The sequence below is a fragment of the Camellia sinensis genome, chromosome 14, assembly GCF_055761805.1.
Source record: "Camellia sinensis isolate YWXY chromosome 14, ASM5576180v1, whole genome shotgun sequence".
In the NCBI taxonomy this organism is placed as follows: Eukaryota; Viridiplantae; Streptophyta; class Magnoliopsida; order Ericales; family Theaceae; genus Camellia; species Camellia sinensis.
This window is the reverse complement of record NC_138974.1, coordinates 68943590-68967254: the sequence shown is the minus strand read 5'-3', so window position 1 is coordinate 68967254 and position 23665 is coordinate 68943590. Positions and strand designations below refer to the sequence as shown.

The 23665-nt window shown below is 32.0% G+C and overlaps 2 protein-coding genes across 2 annotated transcripts; one reads left to right on the top strand and one right to left on the bottom strand.

The window, feature by feature from the left end:
* The first annotated feature begins 3284 nt into the window (after positions 1 to 3284).
* On the top strand, positions 3285 to 5162 carry LOC114290847 (dof zinc finger protein DOF3.6). Its single transcript, XM_028234857.2, has 2 exons — positions 3285 to 3758; positions 3906 to 5162. The coding sequence occupies exons 1-2, from the start codon at positions 3705 to 3707 to the stop codon at positions 4800 to 4802; spliced, it is 951 nt and encodes a 316-aa protein (XP_028090658.2). The 5' UTR covers positions 3285 to 3704; the 3' UTR covers positions 4803 to 5162.
* A 6868-nt stretch (positions 5163 to 12030) lies between these two features.
* Positions 12031 to 18238, bottom strand: LOC114290816 (U-box domain-containing protein 13-like). Its single transcript, XM_028234794.2, has 4 exons — positions 17666 to 18238; positions 14469 to 14585; positions 13678 to 14133; positions 12031 to 13467 (listed from the first exon to the last, which is right to left on the bottom strand). The coding sequence occupies exons 1-4, from the start codon at positions 17936 to 17938 to the stop codon at positions 12226 to 12228; spliced, it is 2088 nt and encodes a 695-aa protein (XP_028090595.2). The 5' UTR covers positions 17939 to 18238; the 3' UTR covers positions 12031 to 12225.
* Between the last annotated feature and the right edge of the window lie 5427 nt (positions 18239 to 23665).

Genomic DNA, 23665 nt, shown 5'->3' with positions numbered 1-23665 from the left:
AAAAATAAATGTCAAAAAATTATTTTTCAAATTTTAAAAAATATTTCTACCCACCAAAGATGAAATTATATAAAAATGATAAATTTTTTACCTTTTTATTTTTTTTTAAATTTTTTTACCAAATTAATTTTTATTATGTGTTTAGATGATAATCATGTAATGAGTGATTGTTTTTGTTGATATTTTTAGATGATAATCATGTAATAGATGGTTGTATTTGTTATTAATGGATATTTTTTGATGGTTGTCATGTAATAGATGGTTATTAGGTTTTTAATGTGTAATCGATATGTTTAATATATGAAATATTTTTAATTTTATATTTTTTTTTATTTAATGGATTGGTTTAATAATGACATCAAAGTTGTCGCCATGTTTGACTTTTAAAAAAAAGTAAATTACAAATACACCCTCTGAGTTTTGCTTAAAATACAGATTATCCCCTGTGATTTAAAAAATTACAAATACACCCTTATTAGAATTTTTTATTTAACAGAATTAACTAAAAAAAATGAATTTCATAATTGTTTTCCTATATAATAATAAAATTACCTAAATTATTAATTGAAACATATTTTTAACATTATTAAAAACTGTTAATTGACTTAATGATTTATTAATAAAATGAACAATTTGTTATGAAATTAGGAACCTCAGGGGGTGGAATGTAATTTTCAAAATCACAGGGGCGATTTGTATTTTAATCAAATTTCAGAGGGTGTATTTGTAATTTATCCTTTAAAAAAATAGAAACTAATTTAATGAAAATAAATATTAAAAAAAATTATTTCTACCCTCCCAAAAGATAAAATTATATAAAAATAATGTATTTTTATTTTTTTTTTCAATAATTTAATTTTTAATTTCTTAGAATTTTTTTTTAAAAATAGATTCTAAAAACCAAACTAAATAGAATTTTATAACTAAGAAAGTTTCAGCATTATTCATTAAAAAAAATGCCATTACATTTCAAACAATACACAAGTTAATCAACACAAAATAAGTTGTAAGACGATTTTGTCCTTGCAATGAATCGTTTGCAAAGGAAATATCTTTGATTATCTTTGTTTGGAATAAGATTCAAAATTTAAAATCAAATGTATCATAATTAAAAAGTCAAAGACAAAGGGATATAATTGCCAAACTATAAGGACGGTTAGTATAATACGTCATTTATTTTATTTTATTTATCATAGTCCAGAATTGATTCAAAAACTCTTTGGACCGCTTCAACAACACAAACTTGAGATACATGCAACTACTTACTAGTTTTATATATCGGGTGAGATAGGATATTAAGTCACGAACCTATGACTCCTTAATAGAATTTGAATGACTTACCATTTAAATTGATATTCTAAGACCATCTCCAACCCTTATTTAAATATTTCATTAAATTTGAATTTGATAAAAAGTGCCTACTTTTTGAGCTCCCACCGTATCAGCAAACTCATATTAAATGATGGCAAAATCAATACTTTCATCAAATCAAAGGAGTGTTTAACGTTTTATCGAATTTCGTAGCTGAGCATTGGTAGGTGACCGGATTGAAAAAAATTTGGTAAAAATTTTCTCTAAGCTGGACGACCAGCCTGAAAACCAATTGGATTTGATGAAGCGACTAGATCGCATAATAGTAGATCAAACTTTTATCCAAATTTTTACATAAATTTAATCAAAATTGGAGAAGCTCTAAGGATTATTTTAGTGGTTACTGAAATTTTGTTTTGCTACGAGGAGAGAGAAGTAAAGAGCCACCCAAGAGAGGTAGCAAGACAAGCATCAAGAAAAAACTATCTTCTTTTCTTTTCTTTTTTTTTTATTTTTTAGTAAAATACAGGGCTATATTACTACACCAGAAAGTCTACTATCCCAAAATTTGAACCAGAAACTGATCTAGATGATTTAAATTTATAGCCCATATTCAAAATTGTTATTGTAGGTCATTCTGTGAACAAATCTCAACCCTTGATTATTAATTTTGGGTACATATCTGTCTCAATTTCCTAGAACCGTTCTTTCCACACGCCAATAATTAGTTGCTAGAATGATTTTTTCATTCATCTAACATGAATAAATTTTACAAAATTTTCATGCAAAAATATTTCATGCTGAGAATGTGAATAATATAGTTACACATCTTTTTTATAACTGAAAGTTTTTAAATAAGATGGTGATTAGTAATTTAACATGGTATCGAATTATATAATAGATCATATGTTAAAATTTGCCCATAGAAAAGGGAGGTGTGTTTAGAATATAACTTAAAAAGTTGGGTAAATTACACTGTTACTCTTTTTAGTTTGAGTAAAGTTTCATTTTGATTCTTGTAGTATTAATTAGAATCTTGCATTTTTTTATTTTGTTGCATTGCGATTCCTCTGCACTTATCATTAGAATTTTTAATAGAAATAGATCACACGTAAAATCAGGAGACCAAAATGGAATTCAAAAAAACTATTTCGGTCCTCTAGTTTTGCATATAATTTTTTTCATTCAAAATTATTAAAATTGTTCAAATTAAAATTATGATAATTAAAGTGACATTTCATCATCTAACTTATGAAAACTAATGATGTAATTTGTTTGAAAATATATACCCCCTAACAACTTAAGATTTTAGATGAGAATTATTTGCTCATAGGTTGAAACGTGAATAGTAAGTTCAAGTCTATGGTGATGAAGAAGCATAATACTCGACTAGTAATAACAATTGGAAGTCATTTGAAAATTTGGATTTAAGTTTTCTTACAATCCAATAAGTTAGGAAGCACACAAATCGAACACAAAATTAAAAACAATATAAATCAAGTACGTAATTGAATGCAAAAAATAGATAAATGCATAAAATATTTAAAAAATGAACCGTATATCAATAAATATTATAAAATCATGTCTATTCATTATTTTGTTACTATTTGTTTAATTTTGGTATTCTTACTCATAATTGCTTAAAATCATAAGAACTTCTAACTAACCATTTCTCCAAAACAGAGGGAGAAAGAAGTTGAGGCGAACAAGAAAAGATAATAATCAATAATATTATAAATTTGGAAAAAATAATTAAAAAAATATTAAGAATAATACATTTTTAAATCACAATCATTCTAGATGAAATTCATATTATATCAATTTTAAATTTATAACATACAACTAATTTTGGAATATTTTTTTTATGATTGGTAATATTTCTGTATGGGATACCATGGTAGTACTAGTGAACTGCTAATGTGACCTGTGCCCTATCCCCATTTAGAAATTCAATTACGCGGGGTGATCCCACTGCCATGGCCAGCTAGACACGGACAGTGATCACTCTCTCTCTCTCTCTTCCATGCATGAGTTCTCTTTTCTTTTCTTTTTCCGAGCACTAACTCGAAGACCACCGCATCACAAAGAAGCTTAAAGGCGAAGAAACTTCGCCCACTCAAAAAAAAAAACCCTAAAAATATAATAAAAACAAAAAGAGATTTGGAGAAGAATGAGAGCCTAAAATAACAGTAATAATAATAAAAGCACAAAACAAGCCCTCTCCTCCCATCTTTCCTTCATCTTCTCTCTCTCTCTCTCTCTCTCTCTCTCTCTCTTTTGTTTCTCTGGTATTCAGTATTCACCTCTCAGTAGTGTGTTTGTGATTCTCCGCCATATATTTCCAAAAAAACCCACCACCCTTTTTAAAAGAAATAAAGATCAATCTTAAAAACATGGTTTTCTCATCTGTTCCAGTCTACTTGGATCATCCCAATTGGCACCACCAGGTAAAGTTTTATCCAATTTTCTTTCCACATATCTTCTTCAATTCAAAAGATGATCAATATTCATATTCCTTTGTAATCTCTTCTTGAATATACCACATATATTAGTTTTTCTTGACTTTCTTTGTTTTCTTCCTTTTGGTTTTGTAGTTACAGCAACAAAATTACCATCATCGACAAGGAGGTGTCACTGAAAATTCTCAACTTCAGCCCCCACCCCCATCCCCACCACCTCAACTGAGTGGTGGTATTGGCGGCAGCGATGGTGGCTCAGTCAGACCAGGTTCCATGGTCGATCGAGCTCGGATAGCAAAGATACCGCTTCCAGAGGCAGGTCTAAACTGCCCGCGATGCGATTCCACTAATACTAAATTTTGCTACTTTAACAATTACAGCCTCTCTCAGCCGCGACACTTCTGCAAGACGTGTCGCCGGTACTGGACAAGAGGCGGTGCCCTAAGGAGTGTTCCGGTGGGTGGTGGCTGCCGGAGAAGCAAGAAAATCAAGAACAACAGTAGCTCAAAATCTCAGGTCACATCTGAGAACCGAACAAGGCCTAATTCTAAGTCAACAAGTGCCAGTCCCTCTAGCTGCAGCACAGATAATAATATATCTGGTGGTTCTGGTCATTTTCCTCCACCACCACAATTTCCATTCATGGCAGCTCTACAAAACCTAGCTCAGTACGGTGGTGGTGGTGGAGGGAACAATATTGGGTCAAATATCGCTGAATTTCAGGCGCAGATGGCGGCAGCAGGTGGTGGTGGAGGGGTGGAGCAGTGGAGGTTGCCTTTCTTGGGTGGTCTTGAGACACCCACAAATTTGTTGTACCCGTCCTACCAAAGTCAAGGATTTGAAGCACAATCTTCTGGTATTAGTACTCAGATTGGTTCAGTGAAAATGGAAGAGAATATGAACAACCAAGGGCTTAATTTTCCAAGGCAGTTTATGGGTATGACAGAAAATTACCAGTACTGTGGTGGGATTGGGAATACATGGAATGAGTTTGCTGGTGTAAACTCATCTTCCACCAGTCATCTCTTATAAGTATAAGATTGTCCTTCATGATTCAATATTGTTGAAAGATGGCTCTGATTTTGAAGCTTCCTTTTTTGTGCCTAGCTAGAAAGCTTCAATCAACAACTACTCACTGACACAAGTTTTGCAAGGGCTGAAGCAACTTGACCCTCAAGCATCAATCAACACTGGAAAAAAGACGCGATGAAATTGTGGCCGGGGCTTAATTGAGGAACTGGTAGTGTTTGTGTTTTACTTACCTATATGTGGTTTTGTTTATGTTGTTTATGTTTTTAGAAGGGCTTGTGTTTTGTGGGTTTGTTTAGGTAAGTGTGTGTGAAGAAGAAGTGTGATTTTGTTGTATTTTCATGGAAAACATTTTCTTGCAAACTTCTTTCCTTACTTACCTCTTTAGGCATTGTCATTATAGTTTAATTGTTTTCATTCAGAGACAGATCACTCCAAAGAGTCCATTTTTTCAACTGAGAAAGGAAAGTGATGATGTGAATTGTTATGTATTGTGCTATGCAAACACAAATTTCATTCAAAATTTAATTAAACCAGAATTATGTTGCTCCACGAAAATATGTTTTGGTTTAGATTCCCTGGTTATTCAAGAACATTTGTCTTCCAAATTTGATGTCATGAGTTTTGCTGATCAATGAAATGCAGCTGCATTATTAGGCAAGGCACTAGTTGCTAAATTAAGAGCTGAAGCCTCATCAAAAAATAGAGGACATATACAAAAAGTTTTATCCATTTTATTAGTATTAGAATATAGGTGATCATTCTCTCTCTTGATCTTTCTATCCACTCATCACCCCCCCAAAAAAAAAATGGAAAAGAAAGAAAGATCTTTCAATCTACTCACATTAATATTTTTAGGAGGGAAAATGATAATTCTAACCTGCTGAATTTCACATTTAAAAAAAAAAAAAAAAAATAGTATAGAGGCATTAAATTTCATACTGAACACACACATGATAGTCTCACATGAAATGATAGAACTCAGATCAATTGATATATGTATTCAGATCTTAGAATGGTAAAATTCATCTGATAATATATAATAGCTCTCATCACTAAATAGTTTGAGCTCACTGAATGAAGACTCCTAAGTTTGTGCACTATGAGAAAGAATACCATATTGTGATATTACAGTTACTAATCATTTTGTAATAATAAGAGTATCCACAGAGGGAATTATTTTGTAGTTTGGAAAATGGAAGTTGAGAAAAGATTGACAAGAGTCCAGAAAACGCCAAAATACCACTCAAAACCATGCATTATTTCAACCATATCCTGGTGAGAAAGATTGTTGTATTTGGCTAACCAAAATGTGTCCAAACAAGATGGTATTCTAGGAATTGAAATTGGGAAAGTCTGCGTTTTCAGAAAAACCAATCAAAAAATTACTTAAAATTCTAGATGTAAAGTGTATATTTAAAGTTTTTATTGTGAGATATATCATGAATGAATCTTGACCTTTGATTATAAATTCTGAATATTTTTTTAATTTTTTTTTTAAATATGTAGACTGATCCAAATTATTTGATTGAACATATCGTTAAGGTTTCTTCTTGTTTTTCTTATAACTTTCTATTTATATATTTTTAAAAAAATAAATAAATAAATAAATTTTCTAATCAAGATAGAACAAGATCAATTTTGAGATTCTTTAGTTTTGGTTAATGAAACAATATCACTCAATCATTACCAAAATGACTGATGATCTCACCAGAACGCTTTCTAATTTTTAGTATTCACATTGGGAAAACTTGGCTTTCACTTTGCTTGGATTGGTTTGATTTGCCTTCTCTCTAGTCTCTCTCTCTACGTATAAATGTTACATTAACGCCTTATATTTGAATAAAGAAGATGTTTTAGCGCAGATCTTCCACGCTAATAATTACATGTATATATATATATATATATATTATTCAAACACTAACCGGGGAACTGAGGTTGGTAGGCTAAAAAGAAAGGAATCACAGAGTGATTTGCTTTTGCTAGGACCAAGGAGCGACCTAGCAATAACCAATAAAGCAATCAAAACAGATTTTTGACAATAAAGCTCTCTCTCTCTCTCCATTACAGAGACAGTCAAGTTTGGGTCAGAGGACGTATGCAGCTAAAACAGTTAAATTTTGATATGTAAAACCAAAGGAAAGGAAAAAAAAAGAAAAATAAAAGTGAGCTGTTGTGCTGTTCTTGTTGTGTTTTTTTTGTTTTTTTAATTTTTTTATGTGAGGAATAATATTTGGGTCACTTTTCATAAATCTCTTTTTATCTACTTATATTCTATTTAGTTTATATTATTTTTTTATATTTCAATAAATCTTATGGATGACATAGTTACCAAAATATTCCTAATAATATTCACATTTACAATGTGAATGTTCCGTGATATGAATGTTCACACTATCAATGTGAATGTTTACATTGTCAATGTGAATATTCACACCATCAATGTGAATGTTTACATCGTCAATGTGAATGTTCACACTATCAATGTGAATGTTAATATATCAATGTGAACATTCACACGTCAATGTGAATATTCACATTGTAAAATACGAATGTTCACATCACCAAATTGCTAACCGTTCAAAAAATATTTATAAGGGTAGAAATGTGTATAAAATATCTTAAATATGAGAATTAGGATTTGATAAATCAAATGTCCAAACAATAGGATCTATTAGAATATAAGAATATCTTATTAACTAATTGGGATACAAATACTTAAAAAATAAATTTCTCATAATATTTTACACGTAACAGTGTAATAATATGATAAATCAATTTGAACCATCCACGTGTACTCCACATAAAAGAACGGCCTAAATCATTTCAGGTGCGAGGAAGAGCTAGCAATCAGAGGGCTTGGGTGACGTGCATGTACATGGGATTATACTTGTCTCCGCTTCAAAATTTGAATTGAAAGGTGTCGTTCATATCTGTAAAACGTGTTTTATTTTTATGATTTGAATTATTTATATAAATATTACTTATAAATAAATTTAGATTGATTTGATAATTATAATATTTTTATTTTATGATATTTATTTTAAAACAAATAAATAATCTATTTTCAAAACCACATTGATCATTTACTTTCTTTTTCATAAAATAAATCTAATAAAATAAAGAGATTATATGATTATCAAATCTTTATAGAATGAATAATTTTAATTATTAAAAGCACATCATGATGGCTGTTGTGTTTAATTTTTGAACTGAAGAGAAGTTTAGGTATCTTTTAAAAACAGACTATTTTAATAATTTTTAATTTTTTATAAAATAGATGTGTAAAAAAATTAAAATATATATATATAATAATTTATAATCAGTGTGTTTAGTTTGAATTTTTTAGATTAAATTTTTTGAAAATTGAGTTTTTTAGTTTTCGTATTTTTTTATTTTTAGTGAATATTTTTTAATTTTTAAATATTTTTTTTTACTTTTTTAGATGCATCTTATTTAGATGTATTTAAAAAATAAAAAATTTGTGAAAAAATATTTTAAAAAATTAATAAATACATAAAAATATAAAAAAATGTACTGAATTCTCGTATTTTTTTTATATTTTTGGTATTCAGTGAATTTTTAAAAGGTTTTTTTTCACAATTTTTTTATTTTTTAAGTATATTTATGTTAGGTATGTCTAAAAGTAAAAAAAGAAAATTGCTTAAAATATTTTAAAAAATTCAATAAAAATAAAAATAAAAATACGAAAAATAAGAAAATAAAATTTTTTGAAAAGTGCTTTTGTAAAAATGAAACTAGACAAATTGAATAATTTTTTAAATTTTTGACTAAAATATTTAATTTTCAAACGAAATTTTAATCTGTGTATCTATCACCCCCACATGGACAGGCGTGAAATGCTCCCTCCCTTAAAAGGTCTGTTTCCAAGCCAACTTTCGCTTTTCTAGACCTCTCTTTATCTCCCCATTCTTGATTAGGGGTGGGACCGGTGGTTTTGGGGATAGACTTTTTAAATGATTTTTTAATTTGTTTATTAAAATATGAGATAAAATAATATGTTTAGAATAATTTTTTAATTTTTTTTAAAAAATATGTAAAAAATAAAGTGAATAAAAATAAATATTTTACTTTTTAAAATTTATTAATTTATTTTTTAAGTAATTTTTTGACTTTTAAATTACTATTATTAGCGCATGTGATTTATAGTCTAACATATAATGTCGGGTTGGACTAAATTTTAAAATTATTTTATTAAACAGATTGAGCTTGTAAACAGATATCCAATTCCTGTCCGATTATTTTATGTTTTATAAATTATATATATCATGTATAGCCATATATTAATTTGTACAATATAAATATATAATTTATTTTGTTTTAATTTGTGTTTAAAAATATATATTTAAGAAGGAAAATGCATCCACTAAGTTTGACTTCGGTTGTAATGAATAAATATTAAGGGGTGGTTTAAGATTATCTAAATAAATGTACTTTTTGACTTTTTATGAAATATGAGTTGGGTATGGGTTGAGTTTGAAGTAATGTGTTAGAGAAGTGATGTGACTTAAATAAGATGATATGACTTAAATAGGATAATGATTTTTTGATTTTTTTACTTTTTTTAGATCATGCCAAACAATGCCTTTGTATAATATATATATATATATATATAATAAATATTAAATGGTTTATTACACTTTTTATTAGAAGTGGATAATGATTTATCCGATTCACAAAAATCGCTCAATCTGTCCAACCCACATATAAATGGACAGTTTCGCAAATACAATGCAAGCGTATGCGGTTTGACATATGGCATGTTTACAGGTTGCAGGTAGGTTGTTGCGGATTTAACCTGCACTCCCAAGAATCCACCCGCACTTCTTTTTTCTTTTTTTTTATTTATGTTAACCGTTGATTTTATTCCTATATCCTACCTAGATATTTTTGCCTAAAACAAAACACCCTTTATTCTTTGAACTTACTCTAACATTACATTTGCTAATAGTATTATATCAACTGAAAACTGAATAAATACTGATCATATCATTATTGTTACATAACTGAACTTATCCCGAATGAAGTGTGATTTGGAATTTTAAATTCCGTAATGAACATGGAGTTCTAGTTTAAGATTTTGAAATATGTGTTTGTGTTAATTAATGATTTGATTTAAGATTTTGAATGATTTGTTTGTATTACGAATTAATTTTGTTGTGTTTTTAATTTTATAAGTTTTAATCATTAATTATTAATGTTGGAACATTTTAGAAAATGGGGAGAAAATGGCCCAAAATAAATATTTACAAAATGGAAAAAAATAAGGCTCAAAAATAATTTTTTGAAGAAAAAAATTCAATCCGCAAACCGTCCATACATCCGCAAACCCTATCCGCACAAACCGCAAATCGCACTGCAGGCAGTTGCAGGTTGTCTTTTCCCCAAGCTGCATAGATGCAGGCTGGTCCAAACCTATCCACAAACCGTCTAAATCCGAACTGCGAACACCCCTACTTTTTACTACTAAACTATCATCAAATTCTCTATTTAGTCCATGAACTATTAATTGAATCTATTTAGTCCCTAAACTATTATCAAATTCTCTATTTAGTCCCTAAAATATATAAATCAAAATCTATTTAGTTTCTAAACTGTCGATTGAATCTATTAAATCCCTAAAGTATTTAATTAAAACTTATTTAGTCCCTAAAAAGATTATCAAAATAAAATATAAACCCATAAATATTATAAATTAGTAAAACACCTTATCTCCGTTTAGGAAGAAAAAAGCCAGGCTTTTTTGGTTAAAATAGTCACAAAAAACAAAATAGGCTATTTTAGCCATAAAAAACAAAATATCAAATCCAACCCATAATTATTACAATCCTCTCTCACAAAAAAAGTCAAAAAAGCCAAAAAGCCAAAAAGCTCTTCCCAAACCAGACTAAAATAGCCAAAAAGTCAAAAAGCCAACCCACTTCCCAAACGGAGGCTAGTTAAAATTTTATTTCAAAAAAAAAATCTTAAATTTTTATTCAGTCTTTGAAAAGTGGGCGCCAATCCATATATTGAATTTCCTTTATAGAGATAAGGGTAATTATCTATAATATTTTTTTACTTATCTTCTACAATAGATACATGCTTGCCTTAATATCTACTATTATATGTCAGATTTCGTTTATAATTTCTAATTGATTGTTTTTAAGTTTTGCACTAAGTTTTTTTATTACTGTTGTTTGGGATGTCCTAAATAAGTGCACTTTTTGACTTTTTATGAAATATAGATTGGGTTTGAAGTGATGTGTTAGAGAGATAATGTAACTTAAATAAGATGATGTGACTTAAACATGATAGTAACTTTTTGACTTTTTTTAAACATGTCAAACTAGGCCTAATGTATTATTTTGTTCTATTATTATTTGTAGAGAAGTGTTATTATTTAAACTATCAAATTCTACTTCTTCAGTATATCTAATATTCATATAATATATTGGTAAGACTGAAAAATCAAATCCTAATATTATTTAAACACACAACGAAATAAAATATCTTTTAAAGGCAATAAAAATTTAAAAGATTTTTCTATAATAAAATCTTAATTGGAAAGATTTTTTACTAATTTCTAATGCGTATGGACATATATTTTATTTTTGCAATTTTTTTAGGGATTAAATAGGTTTGAATAAAATATTTCAGGGACTTAAAAGATTCAATCGATAGTTTAGGGTACTAAATAGACTTTGTTTTATATACTTTAGGGACTAAATAGAGAATTTGATGATAGTTTAGGAATTTAATAGATTCAATTGATAGTTTGGGGACTAAATACAAAATTTGGTGATAATTTAAGAATAGAAAGTGTAATAAATCCAATATTAAATAATATATAAGTTTGTTGTTGGGTGGAGTTGAAGGGCACTTGGGCCATTGCCTCTCCCTGTTTTAAGAAGTATGCGCTATTTCATTTAAAGAGATTGCAAACAAATATAAAAAATAAAAATTAGAAATAATATTTGGTGAAAATTTGTAATTTCAAGAAAGAATAATAGTTTCGAGAAGACAAAATTTAATTTAAAAAGTTAGAATTGATTATTATTACTATTTCTTCAATTTACGATAAACTCCAACTATTTCAAATAAGTAAGGACCTTTTTTACTCCGTGCTCTAGCACTCATTCATCCTTTGTTGATGACAACATAAAATTTCAATTTTAATTTCATCTTTCTTGATCATTTTTCTTTTTAAATCCTTCTAAACTCTGCAACATGGAACAAATTTTTTTATTCTCAACTGGGAAAACATCTCCTTCAATTAAAAAACTGAGGATGCTTACAGTTTTACACAATGTTACAATGGTACAATGTCACATTTCAGCCCCTTCTCTCTCTTTTTCCACTTTGACGACTCTCAATAATTTCTTATAAGTAGGTCCTCAACCCAACAAAAATAAATGTATCAACTTCACTGAGGAGCTTGTGATCTTCCACCTTCCCCTTCTAAATCAGTCGAAGCAAAACCAACAAAAGAGAGACACACCGGTTCTCTACTATCAACGCCATTTTCTGAGGACGGTAGTGATTGCTGGTTCTGAGCCCGAGCCCGAGCCTCAGCCTCAGCCTCAGCTTCTGCCTGGGCCTGCTTCTGCTGCTCAACAAATCTGCTAATTCGCTCGAGCAACTGTGCAGCCTTTCGCTTGCCTCTATCTGTGCCATTTTGTGCTAAATCCACCAGTAGGCCCATCACACCAAGTTCCTGAGCCTCTATGAGATATTGCTGGTCTCCTGAACAGAGGTGAACCAAAACCGCAGCAGCGTTCTCCTTGTTCCTGGGAGACCCATTTCCAATAACCTCAACCAAAACCGGTATTGCCTCCGCAGCTCCAATCGCTACCTTGCCTTCGTTATGGCTAGACAGTATCGCTAGTATAGCTAGCGCCTCATCCACCATTCCACTTTGTGTTTCTGTGATCAGTTGCATCAATGTGGGCACGACTCCAGCCCTCACTGCCTTGCCTTTGTTCCCTTGGTATATGCACAAGTTGAACAATGCTGTCGCAGCATCTTTCTTCCCCCTTTGAGTACCTTCATTAAGCAGTGTTACGAGTGGTGGGATCGCCCCCCAGGCACCGATTGTAACCTTATTTTCATCAACAACCGAGAGGCTAAAGAGGGTCGCAGCTGCATTTTCCCGTGCTTCCATGCTTCCCTTCTTGAGCACATGTACTATACCAGGGACAGCCCCAGAGGATATGATACTTCCTTTGTTATCCTCGTATATGGAAAGGTTAAGAAGCGCTGTGACAGCATGCTCTTGGGTGCGGGAATCAGGTGTTGAAAGGAGGCCTACAAGCAGAGGGATGGCACCTGCTTCGGCAATGGCGGCACGGTTGTCAGCGTTGCGTTTGGCGAGAAGGCGGATTTCACAGGCTGCGGATCGCTGATCTTCAGGGTTACTGGATGTGAGCTTACCGAGAAGAGTTTTTATTATGGTACGTTCAGCAGGTGAGCAAGCCGATGAAGTCTTATTGGGTTGAGAGTGGGGTCGTTTAGGTGGCTCAATCCCATTTGCCTCACACCACTGGGCAATAAGGCTACGTAGAACGTAGTTGGGTGTGAGGGCAGTGGTAGTGAGCCTTTGTTGTGTCTGTGGACAAGTGTCGTGTCCTGCTTCAAGCCATTTCTCGATGCAGGAACGCTCATAAGTCTACAGCAGAGAAAAAGGGAAACATATTAAGGAACAGTAAAGCAATGATGTAATTGAAGTCACAAAGCAAATCTCTCTATTCTGTGCACTCACGGAGCATGTATTAATAGGTACACCTAGACATCAAAAGGTTTGGATGGTAAGGGGAGAAAAAGTTTATGATGCAACTGACTTTTAGCTATCAAAGAATGAGAGGTGCAGGAACACTACCTGCCCCGTGGAGACAATAACAGGATCCTTCATCAACTCCAGGGATATTGGACAGCGGAAATCATCTGGCATAATAGGGGGTTTGTGATTCCCATCAGTGGACACTTGTTCACTGCAACTTGAAGGAATAGACCTTTCCTGTGCAGGAGAACCCAAATCAGGATTCTCTGTCTGCACAAACTCTTTAATTTTCTTAAGCAACATTGACATCTTCTCTATGCTCTCCCCTGGATCTCCATCACTGGCAAAAACCATCTCATGCAAAGCTAGTGATTCTTGGGTGAGGTCATCTATTCCCATTAGCTGCAATTTTTCAGCCACTCTCCTTATGACAGCTGGATCTGCAGACACATCTTTGCTTTTGTTGTAAAGGTATAAGAGATCATCATACAGCTCAACATCGGGTGCATCAACCCTTCCTTTGGCTCTTCTGAATTGTGAAAGAACAAGCTCAACCTGAAGATATATATAGAAGGGGAAGAAAATATTAGACTTAACTATAGTGCTTTTGGGGGAGTGCTCAACTACTTGATTAAAGGAAGTATAAAAGCACTCTTTGATTAAAGGAAGTATAAAAGCACTCTTTCAGTTTGTTACATAATGAATGAGAATACATCTTGGGATCTTTTAATGATTTCCTTCTTTCAAGTTAAAAAAAAAAGGGCATTTCTTGATGAATGAATCATATGGTATTGTATCACAAATGAATAAACTTTATATAATATTAAAAAAATGCTCCATAATCAGGTCTCAATAAAATGTCAGCAGAATTTTAGAAGGATGAATCCCACCTGTTCCTTGACTTCGTCTGATAAATCAAGTTTTTCGTAGGAAATTCCGCCCAGAGCTTGCTCTAAACAAGCCGTCACTTCTTGGAATTTATTCATAATCTGATCCCTCTCCAGGACCTGCATGAGCAACATTAAAAAAAATAATAATAAAAAAAATTAAAATTATGCAACATAAAAGCTAGCAGCCAGGGTGCAGTTCAATTGCATGGGCATCAATCAGAAAAATGTAGATTACAAATGTGTGTAATGTATATACATAATTGTACCATAGGATCTCAAATACCTCTTGAGCACCAAAACACCAAGGAAGCAGGGTAAATTTGGCATGCACCAGGTATATTTTGTCAAGAGGTAAGCTTTTAGCATAGTAATTAATTAGTATACATGAATACATATGTACCTATAGTTCAAGTATCCTTTTCAATAGACATCAAATTTATATACAAATATATTTTCTTTTCAATTAAATACAAATATAATTGACACTGTGAAGACAAATGTGTGCGCCTGAAGAAAAATGCACTTTCAGTGCACAAATAAGAGGCAACTGGCCTACTGGCTGCAGAACTGCCGAACGGTGGAATAGGTGGTTAGTTATCCACTTTGACATGATTCTATCTTGAAGCATATGATCCGCACTACAAAAATTTTAATGAGTTAATTCAAATATATCATCCAGCTCCAAGTTCCAATTTATAAATTTTCTTCCTTTATTTTTCTATCTCTCTCTCTCTCTCTTTTTCTTTTTTCTTTTTTTTTTGTGCTGGGGGTGGGTTTCAAAAGAAGAGGTAGAGTAGGAACGATTGAAAACCTGCCTTATCCTACATTTATCCCATCCCCATTCTTATCCTAAACTCTGGAAGGAAAATTCTACACATGCTTTTAAATATTAAAACAGAAAGTATTGTAATTAGCCTTCGTTTGGCAATGACTTTTTTAGTTGGCTTTTTTGACTTTTTTAACCTGGGACTTTTTTGTTTGTTTGGTATTCTTGATTGGCTTTTTTGGCTTTTTAGCTTTGGAATAGTGGATTTTTTTTTTTTTTTTTTTTTGTGATTTTTTGACTTTTTTTTGTCTTTTTGTGATTATTTAGCCCAAAATGATAACCAAGCACCACCTTAGTCTCCTTTAATGTAAAAATCACATAAATAGCACTACATAACAATAAAGAGTACAATTGGCTTTGCTAGATGTGGCAACATATATGGAACAGAGAAGTTACTCAGGGTATTAGTCATTAAGTTTTCTCATAAGGAAGAAAAAAAAAAAAAAAAAAAAAAAAAAGAAGGGTGAAGATAATTTTTCAGAGGTAAAACAAATGGTAAGTTTATACACATAATGCACCAATAGAACATCTTTTTTTTACTACACATCATCCAGTACAAGTTAATATGTGGTACACATTCTGAATAAAAAAAAATTAGTAAAATTTGTCCTATATTATCCAATAATAATGACTACATCATATGCAACGGTAAATTGATCTCAAATCAGCCCCTAGTCCAAAAAATAAATAAATAAATAAAAGGCCTGCTTAGTTTGTTGTCAAGCATAATATACAACCTCTCTCCAGAATCAGAGTACCATAAATCGACTTTCATTAATGCATCATAGCACTTGTTTCTTGTGCTCTTTTGCAATTATCAAAGCAATGGAATTCTAGAGAAATAACAGAGTAAAATATCAGTAGATGACCTGATCATCCAGAAAAACCCCAAAACAAGTTCTAGGTTTGGTGCATGAACCTAGCCCCACTGAAGCCAATCATTTCTGTTTTTGCTACCAACCTGACTAATATAGTCAATTATCTATACATATGTACATTGATAACTACATCAATATGTCTTTTCATGTGTGTGCATGCACACGCACAATCACATATACATAAATATATATATATATTACAGCATAATCTGTATTACATGATGTCTACAATTAAGTATGAACAGTCACCACGCCTTTTGCTAAGTTGGGAGGATTTGAATATTTTTACTTTTCTTGAAATGAATATTTGAATTATTCTCATCCGTCAATTCCTCTAGAGATCTTTAGATCTTTCAAAATAGGTATGAAGTGTTAATACATGGTTTGAACAGCTCAAAAAATATGTATTTAATTTGAATGGAAGGAGAATGGAAAAAGAAAATATAAAATCACAATCAACCTGACTTGGATCCCTAAATTAATCTCCATTCAAATGCAAAATGATCTTGTGATTGAACAAACAAATAATATAAAAACAATCTTATAGCGACTTGGTTCTTCCATTTTTGCCATTTTCATTTTGATGTAGATTGATTTGTTCATCATTTTTTACAACTCATACTATATAATTGTTCTCTACATATTTTAACTTTTCTTTTGATTCTTCTTTGTGATTCATATATTTGAGTAGATCCATCCCAGTAAGAACCGTGATTCTAACTCAACGGGAATGCATTTCTAATTCAATTCTTACAATAACCTGTAAAATTGTGATTTCAGAGTGGGAACATCACCCCCAACAGGTGATTCCTTCTATCCAAAGAAAATATATCAATTCAATGATGGCCTGGCATTTTCCAATTCCTACTTGTAACCAACTCATCGATGATGCTTTTTGGCAACATTAGAGATTAAAGAGCTCAAAAATCTTAGTCATAATTACATTGCCGATAGTTAATAAATGCATATAAGAATCCTAGAAAGCAAAATTATATATATATTTTATGAACTTAATGCAGACTACTAGTTTATTTTCTTCTCCCTCCAAGCTCAGAATTTCACTCAAGCATTGACACTCAGCATAATTTATAATACATTCACCAAAACTTAAAAATTCATGATGGAGACTTCTAACAGTATTGACCAATAAACTCACTGCTTAGTTTTTTTATCCTGATTAAAATCAGATAAAGAAGCCAACTAACCATCGTTTGGTTGCAGAGAAAATGTAGAAAAGAAAATTTTAATAAAATAAAATTAAAAAAGCAAAACAAAAATTCCGCACAGCATACGACCAAAAGGAGGGAAAAAAAAATCAAGTTTTTGTCAGTTTTGTTCTCCAATTTTCTCAGCAAACAAGCTGATAATAACACGCAATTTACAAATCAATCGAAGACAACAACAAGAAGAAGAAAGCGAAAAGTAAATCAACAGATCAATTAAACGAATCGTTAACGAAATCATCAGATTAATCAACAATCGAATGTACAAACCAGGTAAATCTTGCTGCCTTCGTTTCCGAATCTGAGAAACTCTCTAGTTGATTCCAGAGCTTCCTTCAACGACTTTAGGGCTTTGAACGATTCTTCAGGGACAGGCTCTTTGTTGTCCAGAATCTCTTCGAACATTGGAATCAACATCTTCAACCTCCTCGCTAGGTTGCAATACTGTCTCTTCACCACATACCTGTAATCTGATTTTGCCGATATGTCGTTGACGATGTCAATCAAGCTCTTCACCAGAGCTCCTTTCTCGTCGTCTTCCATGGCTTCAACTTCACAAAGAGATCTGGATATGAGTTGAGGCTTCACCGATGATTATGATTTGACCTAATCTTCGCGGCGGCGAAGGCGGAGGTTGATTGAGCGGCGACCGGAGTAACTGGTCCAAGTCGTCTCCATGACAGAGAGAAGGTTATGAACACACAGAAGATTGGTTTTTATTTTTCTTGGCGCTGAGTGAAGAGGAAAAGAAACCATGGTTAGGATTTAACTCGAGGTTTTGGAAGCTTGGTCTTAGGAGTGGTTATTGTTATTGGGTGCAGTCACGTGGTGCTTTAAGATTTTGGTCCTGGTGAATTTTTTTTTTTAATTTAAAAGTTGGTAATTAAAAAATAAAATTAATTTTAATTTTTAAATAATTAATTTTTTAAATTTATTTAAATTATTTTTTAAATTAAAATAAATTATAATCACCTGTAAAAATTGTAATAAATAGTTCCATTATGATTGATGAAAAAAATATAATTTATAATTTTGTGTCGAATGATTAAGAAAAATAAAAAAATTTAATAATATAAAATAATTGACAAAGAAATATAAATCTGTAAGAATATCTCCAACGGATCAGTAAAATTTTCACCAAATCTGAGTCAAAAAAAATTTGATTTTCTCAATCTGATACGAGTAGGTCCAATGGTTATAGTTATGCTATAGTGTGTATCAAAAGCGAAGAGGACGTCCGGTGAATCGACCGATTAGGCACTTTTATCACCCAATTCGTAGGCCAATTGAAACAGATTTTTGCATGAGCCAGTCGACCGGTGGGTCAATCAACCGATTGACCGGTAGACCCACCTCCAACATTACAGTACAGTGAAATGATGAAATCTCACGGGAATCCTCAGTTTGATGAAACTTTTGATACCACTTTAGTGAAACCATTGAAGACAAAAAAAGTGAAATTTTTTTATCAAATTTAAATTTGATGTTGAATCTGATGCAACATTAAGAATGGTCTAATGCTCCGTGGGTATCGGATAATTTTTCTTGTCTTAGCCTCATAGCTGGAACTGGACGAGAGTCGAGAAAAGTCAAGAGGAAAATTAATTTCTTACCCTTTCATTGTCTGTGAACAATAATATTTAATATTTGGATGTAATAGATAATTGAAAAATGCTTTATACCCCACTAGAGATCGACTCCCATTGAGATAGAGGTCCATGATTGGGCGGAGAAAATGTTTTTTTTTTTTTTTTTTTTCAATTGGCAGCCAATGAGAGCGTGCCACCTCACTGGGGTGCGACTCCCCTTGGGCTATAAGGCACGACTGTAGATAATTTATGTAGAAGGTGTATTAATAGATTCTTTATTAAAAAGACATATTAATTATTGAAGGTACTGCTAATATATTATATTATCATATTGTATGAATATTATATTAATAAATAAAGTGATAAATATAATATAATATAAAAGTGATTTTAATTTGTAGTTAATAATAACAACGATAATAATATTTCGGTAAATAATTTAAAATAATTAAACAGTTGTACATGTGATATGTGTATAAATTTATGGGAAGATTATAACCGTCTAAAAAGTGGACTTATTTTGGATGTAATTCTGAGAAATTAAAAAATTATGACGGGTTTTTAAAAAAATTAAAAAGAAAAAGAGAACTTTATATTCAGAAAAAATTATTAAAAAAAATGAAATACAATCAAATAGGCACAAAAATCTCTCTTCTTTTTTTTGAGTAAATTACAAACACACATTTTGAGATTTATTTAAATTATAAAGTACTCCCTATAGTTGTAAAAATTACATTATGTCCCCTAAGGTTTCTAATTTCATAATAAATAGGTCATTTTATTAATAAATCATCAAGTTAATTAATAATTTTTAATAATGTTAAAACTTTTTTTCAATTAATAATTTAAATAATTTTATTATTATATAAGTGAACAGTTAGAAATTTCACTTTTTTAATTAATTTTGTTAAATAAAAAATTCTAACAGGGAGGTGTATGTAATTTTCCAAATCACAGACGACAATTCATATTTTAAGCAAACCTCAGAGAGTGTATTTGTAATTTACCTTTTTTTTTAAGGAGATCAAGTCATTGCAGTAGGAAGAACCCAATCCCTACATTTACTCTTCTCCACTTGTTGGTTCCTTGCACCCGTGGGTTTCATCTAATACCTGCAAGTTATATCCAAGCTCAATAATATAGTGTAGAGAGTCAGAAATTAAACTCCAAATTAAGAATGGGCATAAGTGCTGAGGTCACCCCTTTAAGGCAACTATGAATGACTACATGAGTAAGGACTAAAACCCAACGGAAGTGGGCCAACAGTGGGTCAAAGCAGGTCCAACCCACCAAAGGTCTAGATAGACTCCATGAAGGTAAATGTCTAAGTGAAGTTGCAGAGGCAATCTAAAATTGCTGATGGAAAGAGAAAAACTGAAACAACTAAGTTGCAGAGGCAACACTTGCAACAGCCAAGTTGCGGAGGCACTTTGTCTCAGCGCTGCCATTCAAAGTATTGTCAGTACCGCCGCCATTCCAAGTGTTGTCAGTTCCGCAGCCATCTGGGGTTTCTGAGGAGAGAAAAAAATCGAAGCAACTAAGTTGCAGAGGCAGTACTTGCAGCGCCCAAGTTGCAGAGGTATTTTGTCAGTGCCGCCATCTCTAATATTGTCGGTCTTGCCATTTGAACTTGCCTCGGGAAATAACTACCACAACAACTATAGCCGCCGTAACTAACGTGCAGATGAAACAGCTTGCCAAGATGATAGCAGCCTTTGGGGGAAACTTCCCCTCTGCAAGTTGAGGCTAATGCTTAGCACTGATAACAAGCCCCAAGGCATTACTAGCCTAGGGCTGATAGTAGGCCCCAAAGTTTATTATCTTGGCGCTAATAGCAGGCCCCAAGGCTTACTAGTTGGAGCTGATAGCAGGCCCAGAGATGCCAGTAGACCACAATAACCCCATGAAGATAGGAGCAGGGAAGCCCAAATGCAAAGGACTCCCTTTTCCATTTACCCAGGTTATGGACTTGCCATGGTTGCACAAGCAGAACCAAGGAAGTCCCCTTGGGCTTGGTATTAAGGCGTAACATAGCTGATATCAAGCTTGGCTGTGGCCTTCGCCCTGGGAAGGTAGGGAGTTTATGGTTAGGTAGCTAAGGGTGGAGGCTTCGCTGAGGTGAACACGAATATAGCTGATAGCAAGCTAATGGAGTCTTGAGAGTGTATGTACTGGCTAAATAGAACTGAGAAGGCAAGTGCAGCAGCAAGGTTTACCATTGTAAGTGCACTTGCTGAGGTTCAAGCTGAGAAGGCAAGTGCATCGACAAACACTCCCGTCACAACTATACTTGCTGAGGCTCAAAAAAGGAGTTACAACGCCAAACACTCTTGTCGCAACTACACTTACTGAAGCTCAAAAAGGTAGTGGCAGAGGCAAACATATAGTACACAGTACATACAAAGGGACACGTGGCACCTTTAACCTAGTGGCTCAAGGCAGAATATTCTATGTAATCCTTAAGGACACCTGTCTTTTCTCTATTTGGCCACTTGGTGTCCTTTTGGTACCAAGAAAAAGCCTATGAATAGAACCCATTTCCCAAGGTCCAAGGAGAGGAATTTTGGGATTTGTGGGGAGATGCTGCCCATTTGTACACTATCATTGTCTTCCTCTTAAGCTACTTGTTCCATCCTCACCCAGCTGCTCACTCTCTAACTTCCCATACAGTTACAGTTGTTGTTGCTACTCATTCTCCAGTCATTCCATCATTCTTGGACCATTAACATAGTTTTACCTCTCTAATTACCTTCTTAACCTCAAACCTCCCTACACATAGATACAACCCAATGATATAGATATGATCAGGCTTGTCTCTAGTTTAAGATCAAATTGGAGCATTATGGTGCTTGTGGGCAGTAACGAAGCTATGAAGGACTAGGGGGGCACGTGCCCCCTCTCAGGTTTTGCATTTTTTTTTTTTGGCATATAAGAAAAATAATTAACCAATAAAAAAATTATATAGAAATAATATTTAGAATGATTTCTTAATGACATTTTTCAAATTACAAAAATAATATGGTTATTTTGATTCAAAATGAAAAAATTACAACAAACCACATTATTAAAAAAATTTCGTGCAATGGTGATATCAAATCATCACTTACATGTAAACATAGTTAACCCTACTACGAAAATGAGAAATTATTGAATTATTAATTATATTTAACAAGTGTGATTGATCTTCCATGCGCTATTTTACTATTGATTAGTGATATCATATATCGATGATAATGTGGTATCACAATTATTTATATTTTATTATATAATCTATTGTAAGATATACAAGACTTTTTTGCATTGCCTACAATATATTAGTTATAAGTAGCACCATATATTTCCAATTCTGATTTTTCACAAGGTCAATTGTAAAAACAAAAATTTTAAAAAATTTATATTAGATATTTAAGATTTTGTGCATAATATTAATCTAAAAATTATTATCTATTGTTATTGATTATGAGGAAAAAAAATTCATAATTTTAATTAATAAGTGCCCATTTTAAATTTTTTTTTGCTTCGCCATTGCTTGTGGGGGCTCATCATGAGACTTATTTTGATGATTTGAACCGTTTAATATGTAAAACTCGTTAAGTACTTTATTTTTGTAAAAAATCACATTGATTGGATTCGATAGCTACTTGATCGGATCATATTTCTATCAATGGTAAATATAATTTTCAAAATAAATTATTGACAAAAATTTGATTCGATCAAATAGTTATCGATAGTGGATCAACGTAATTTTTTTCAAGGATAAAGTACTCGACGAGCTTTATGTATTGAACGGTTCAAAGTATCGAAATAGGACTCGAGGTGGATCCCACGAGCCCAACAACACCATCCATTCCACAAAATTGACTAGAGACAAGCCTGACCTGTATATATATATATATATACACACCTCCTTATCTACTATTCCAGTCAATAGGAGATGAATAATGTTATATGTACCAATTAGTATATCAACTAGTATACTAATAGATGATGTTGCATAATTTTAGAAATTTTGGATATTTGTGATTTGTATAATGGGTTGAATCAATAATAATGTCATAACACTAAGGCTCCGTTTGGGAAGAAAAAAGCCAGGCTTTTTTGGCTAAAATAGCCATAAAAAACAAAATAGGCTATTTTAGCCACAAAAAACAAAACATCAAATCCAACCCATAATTATTACAATCCTCTCTCATAAAAAAAGTCAAAAAAGCCAAAAAGCCCTTCCCAAACCAGGCTAAAATAGCCAAAAAGTCAAAAAGTCAACCTACTTCCCAAACGGAGGCTAATTAGAAATATCATAACACTAATTAGTGTATTAGTTGGTACACTAATTGATACATATAACACTACCAATATGAGATTCTTCATAATCCCCAAACACTTACTACTCACCAATAGGCATAACCTCTTAATAACTCCTCATTCACAGATAATGTGAATGATCTCAAAATAAATAAATAATTTGTAATATTACAATGTTCCAACAGAGCTAATATACCAAGTTTGAGTATACGCATTATATATATTTTTAAAGATAGGGAAAACATTATATAATAGTGTAGGTTGTAAAAATATGAAATACATGTAGAATTGTACTCTAATGTAAGTAGTTTACCACTTTCATCCACAAACAAATTTTAAATTAGTGTTTGGTTTGCGGAAATAATTTTAAATAAGAACA

What these genes read in the sequence shown, in the direction of transcription:
- LOC114290847 (XM_028234857.2), top strand. Translation starts at nt 3,705, where the DNA reads ATGGTTTTCTCATCTGTTCCAGTCTACTTGGATCATCCCAATTGGCAC. An exon ending in ATCCCAATTGGCACCACCAG is followed by an intron (nt 3,759 to 3,905) that starts GTAAAGTTTTAT and finishes TTGGTTTTGTAG; the next exon opens with TTACAGCAACAAAATTACCA.
- LOC114290816 (XM_028234794.2), bottom strand. Translation starts at nt 17,938, where the DNA reads ATGGAAGACGACGAGAAAGGAGCTCTGGTGAAGAGCTTGATTGACATC. An exon ending in AAGGCAGCAAGATTTACCTG is followed by an intron (nt 14,586 to 17,665) that starts GTTTGTACATTC and finishes TTGCTCATGCAG; the next exon opens with GTCCTGGAGAGGGATCAGAT. An exon ending in CAGACGAAGTCAAGGAACAG is followed by an intron (nt 14,134 to 14,468) that starts GTGGGATTCATC and finishes ATATATCTTCAG; the next exon opens with GTTGAGCTTGTTCTTTCACA.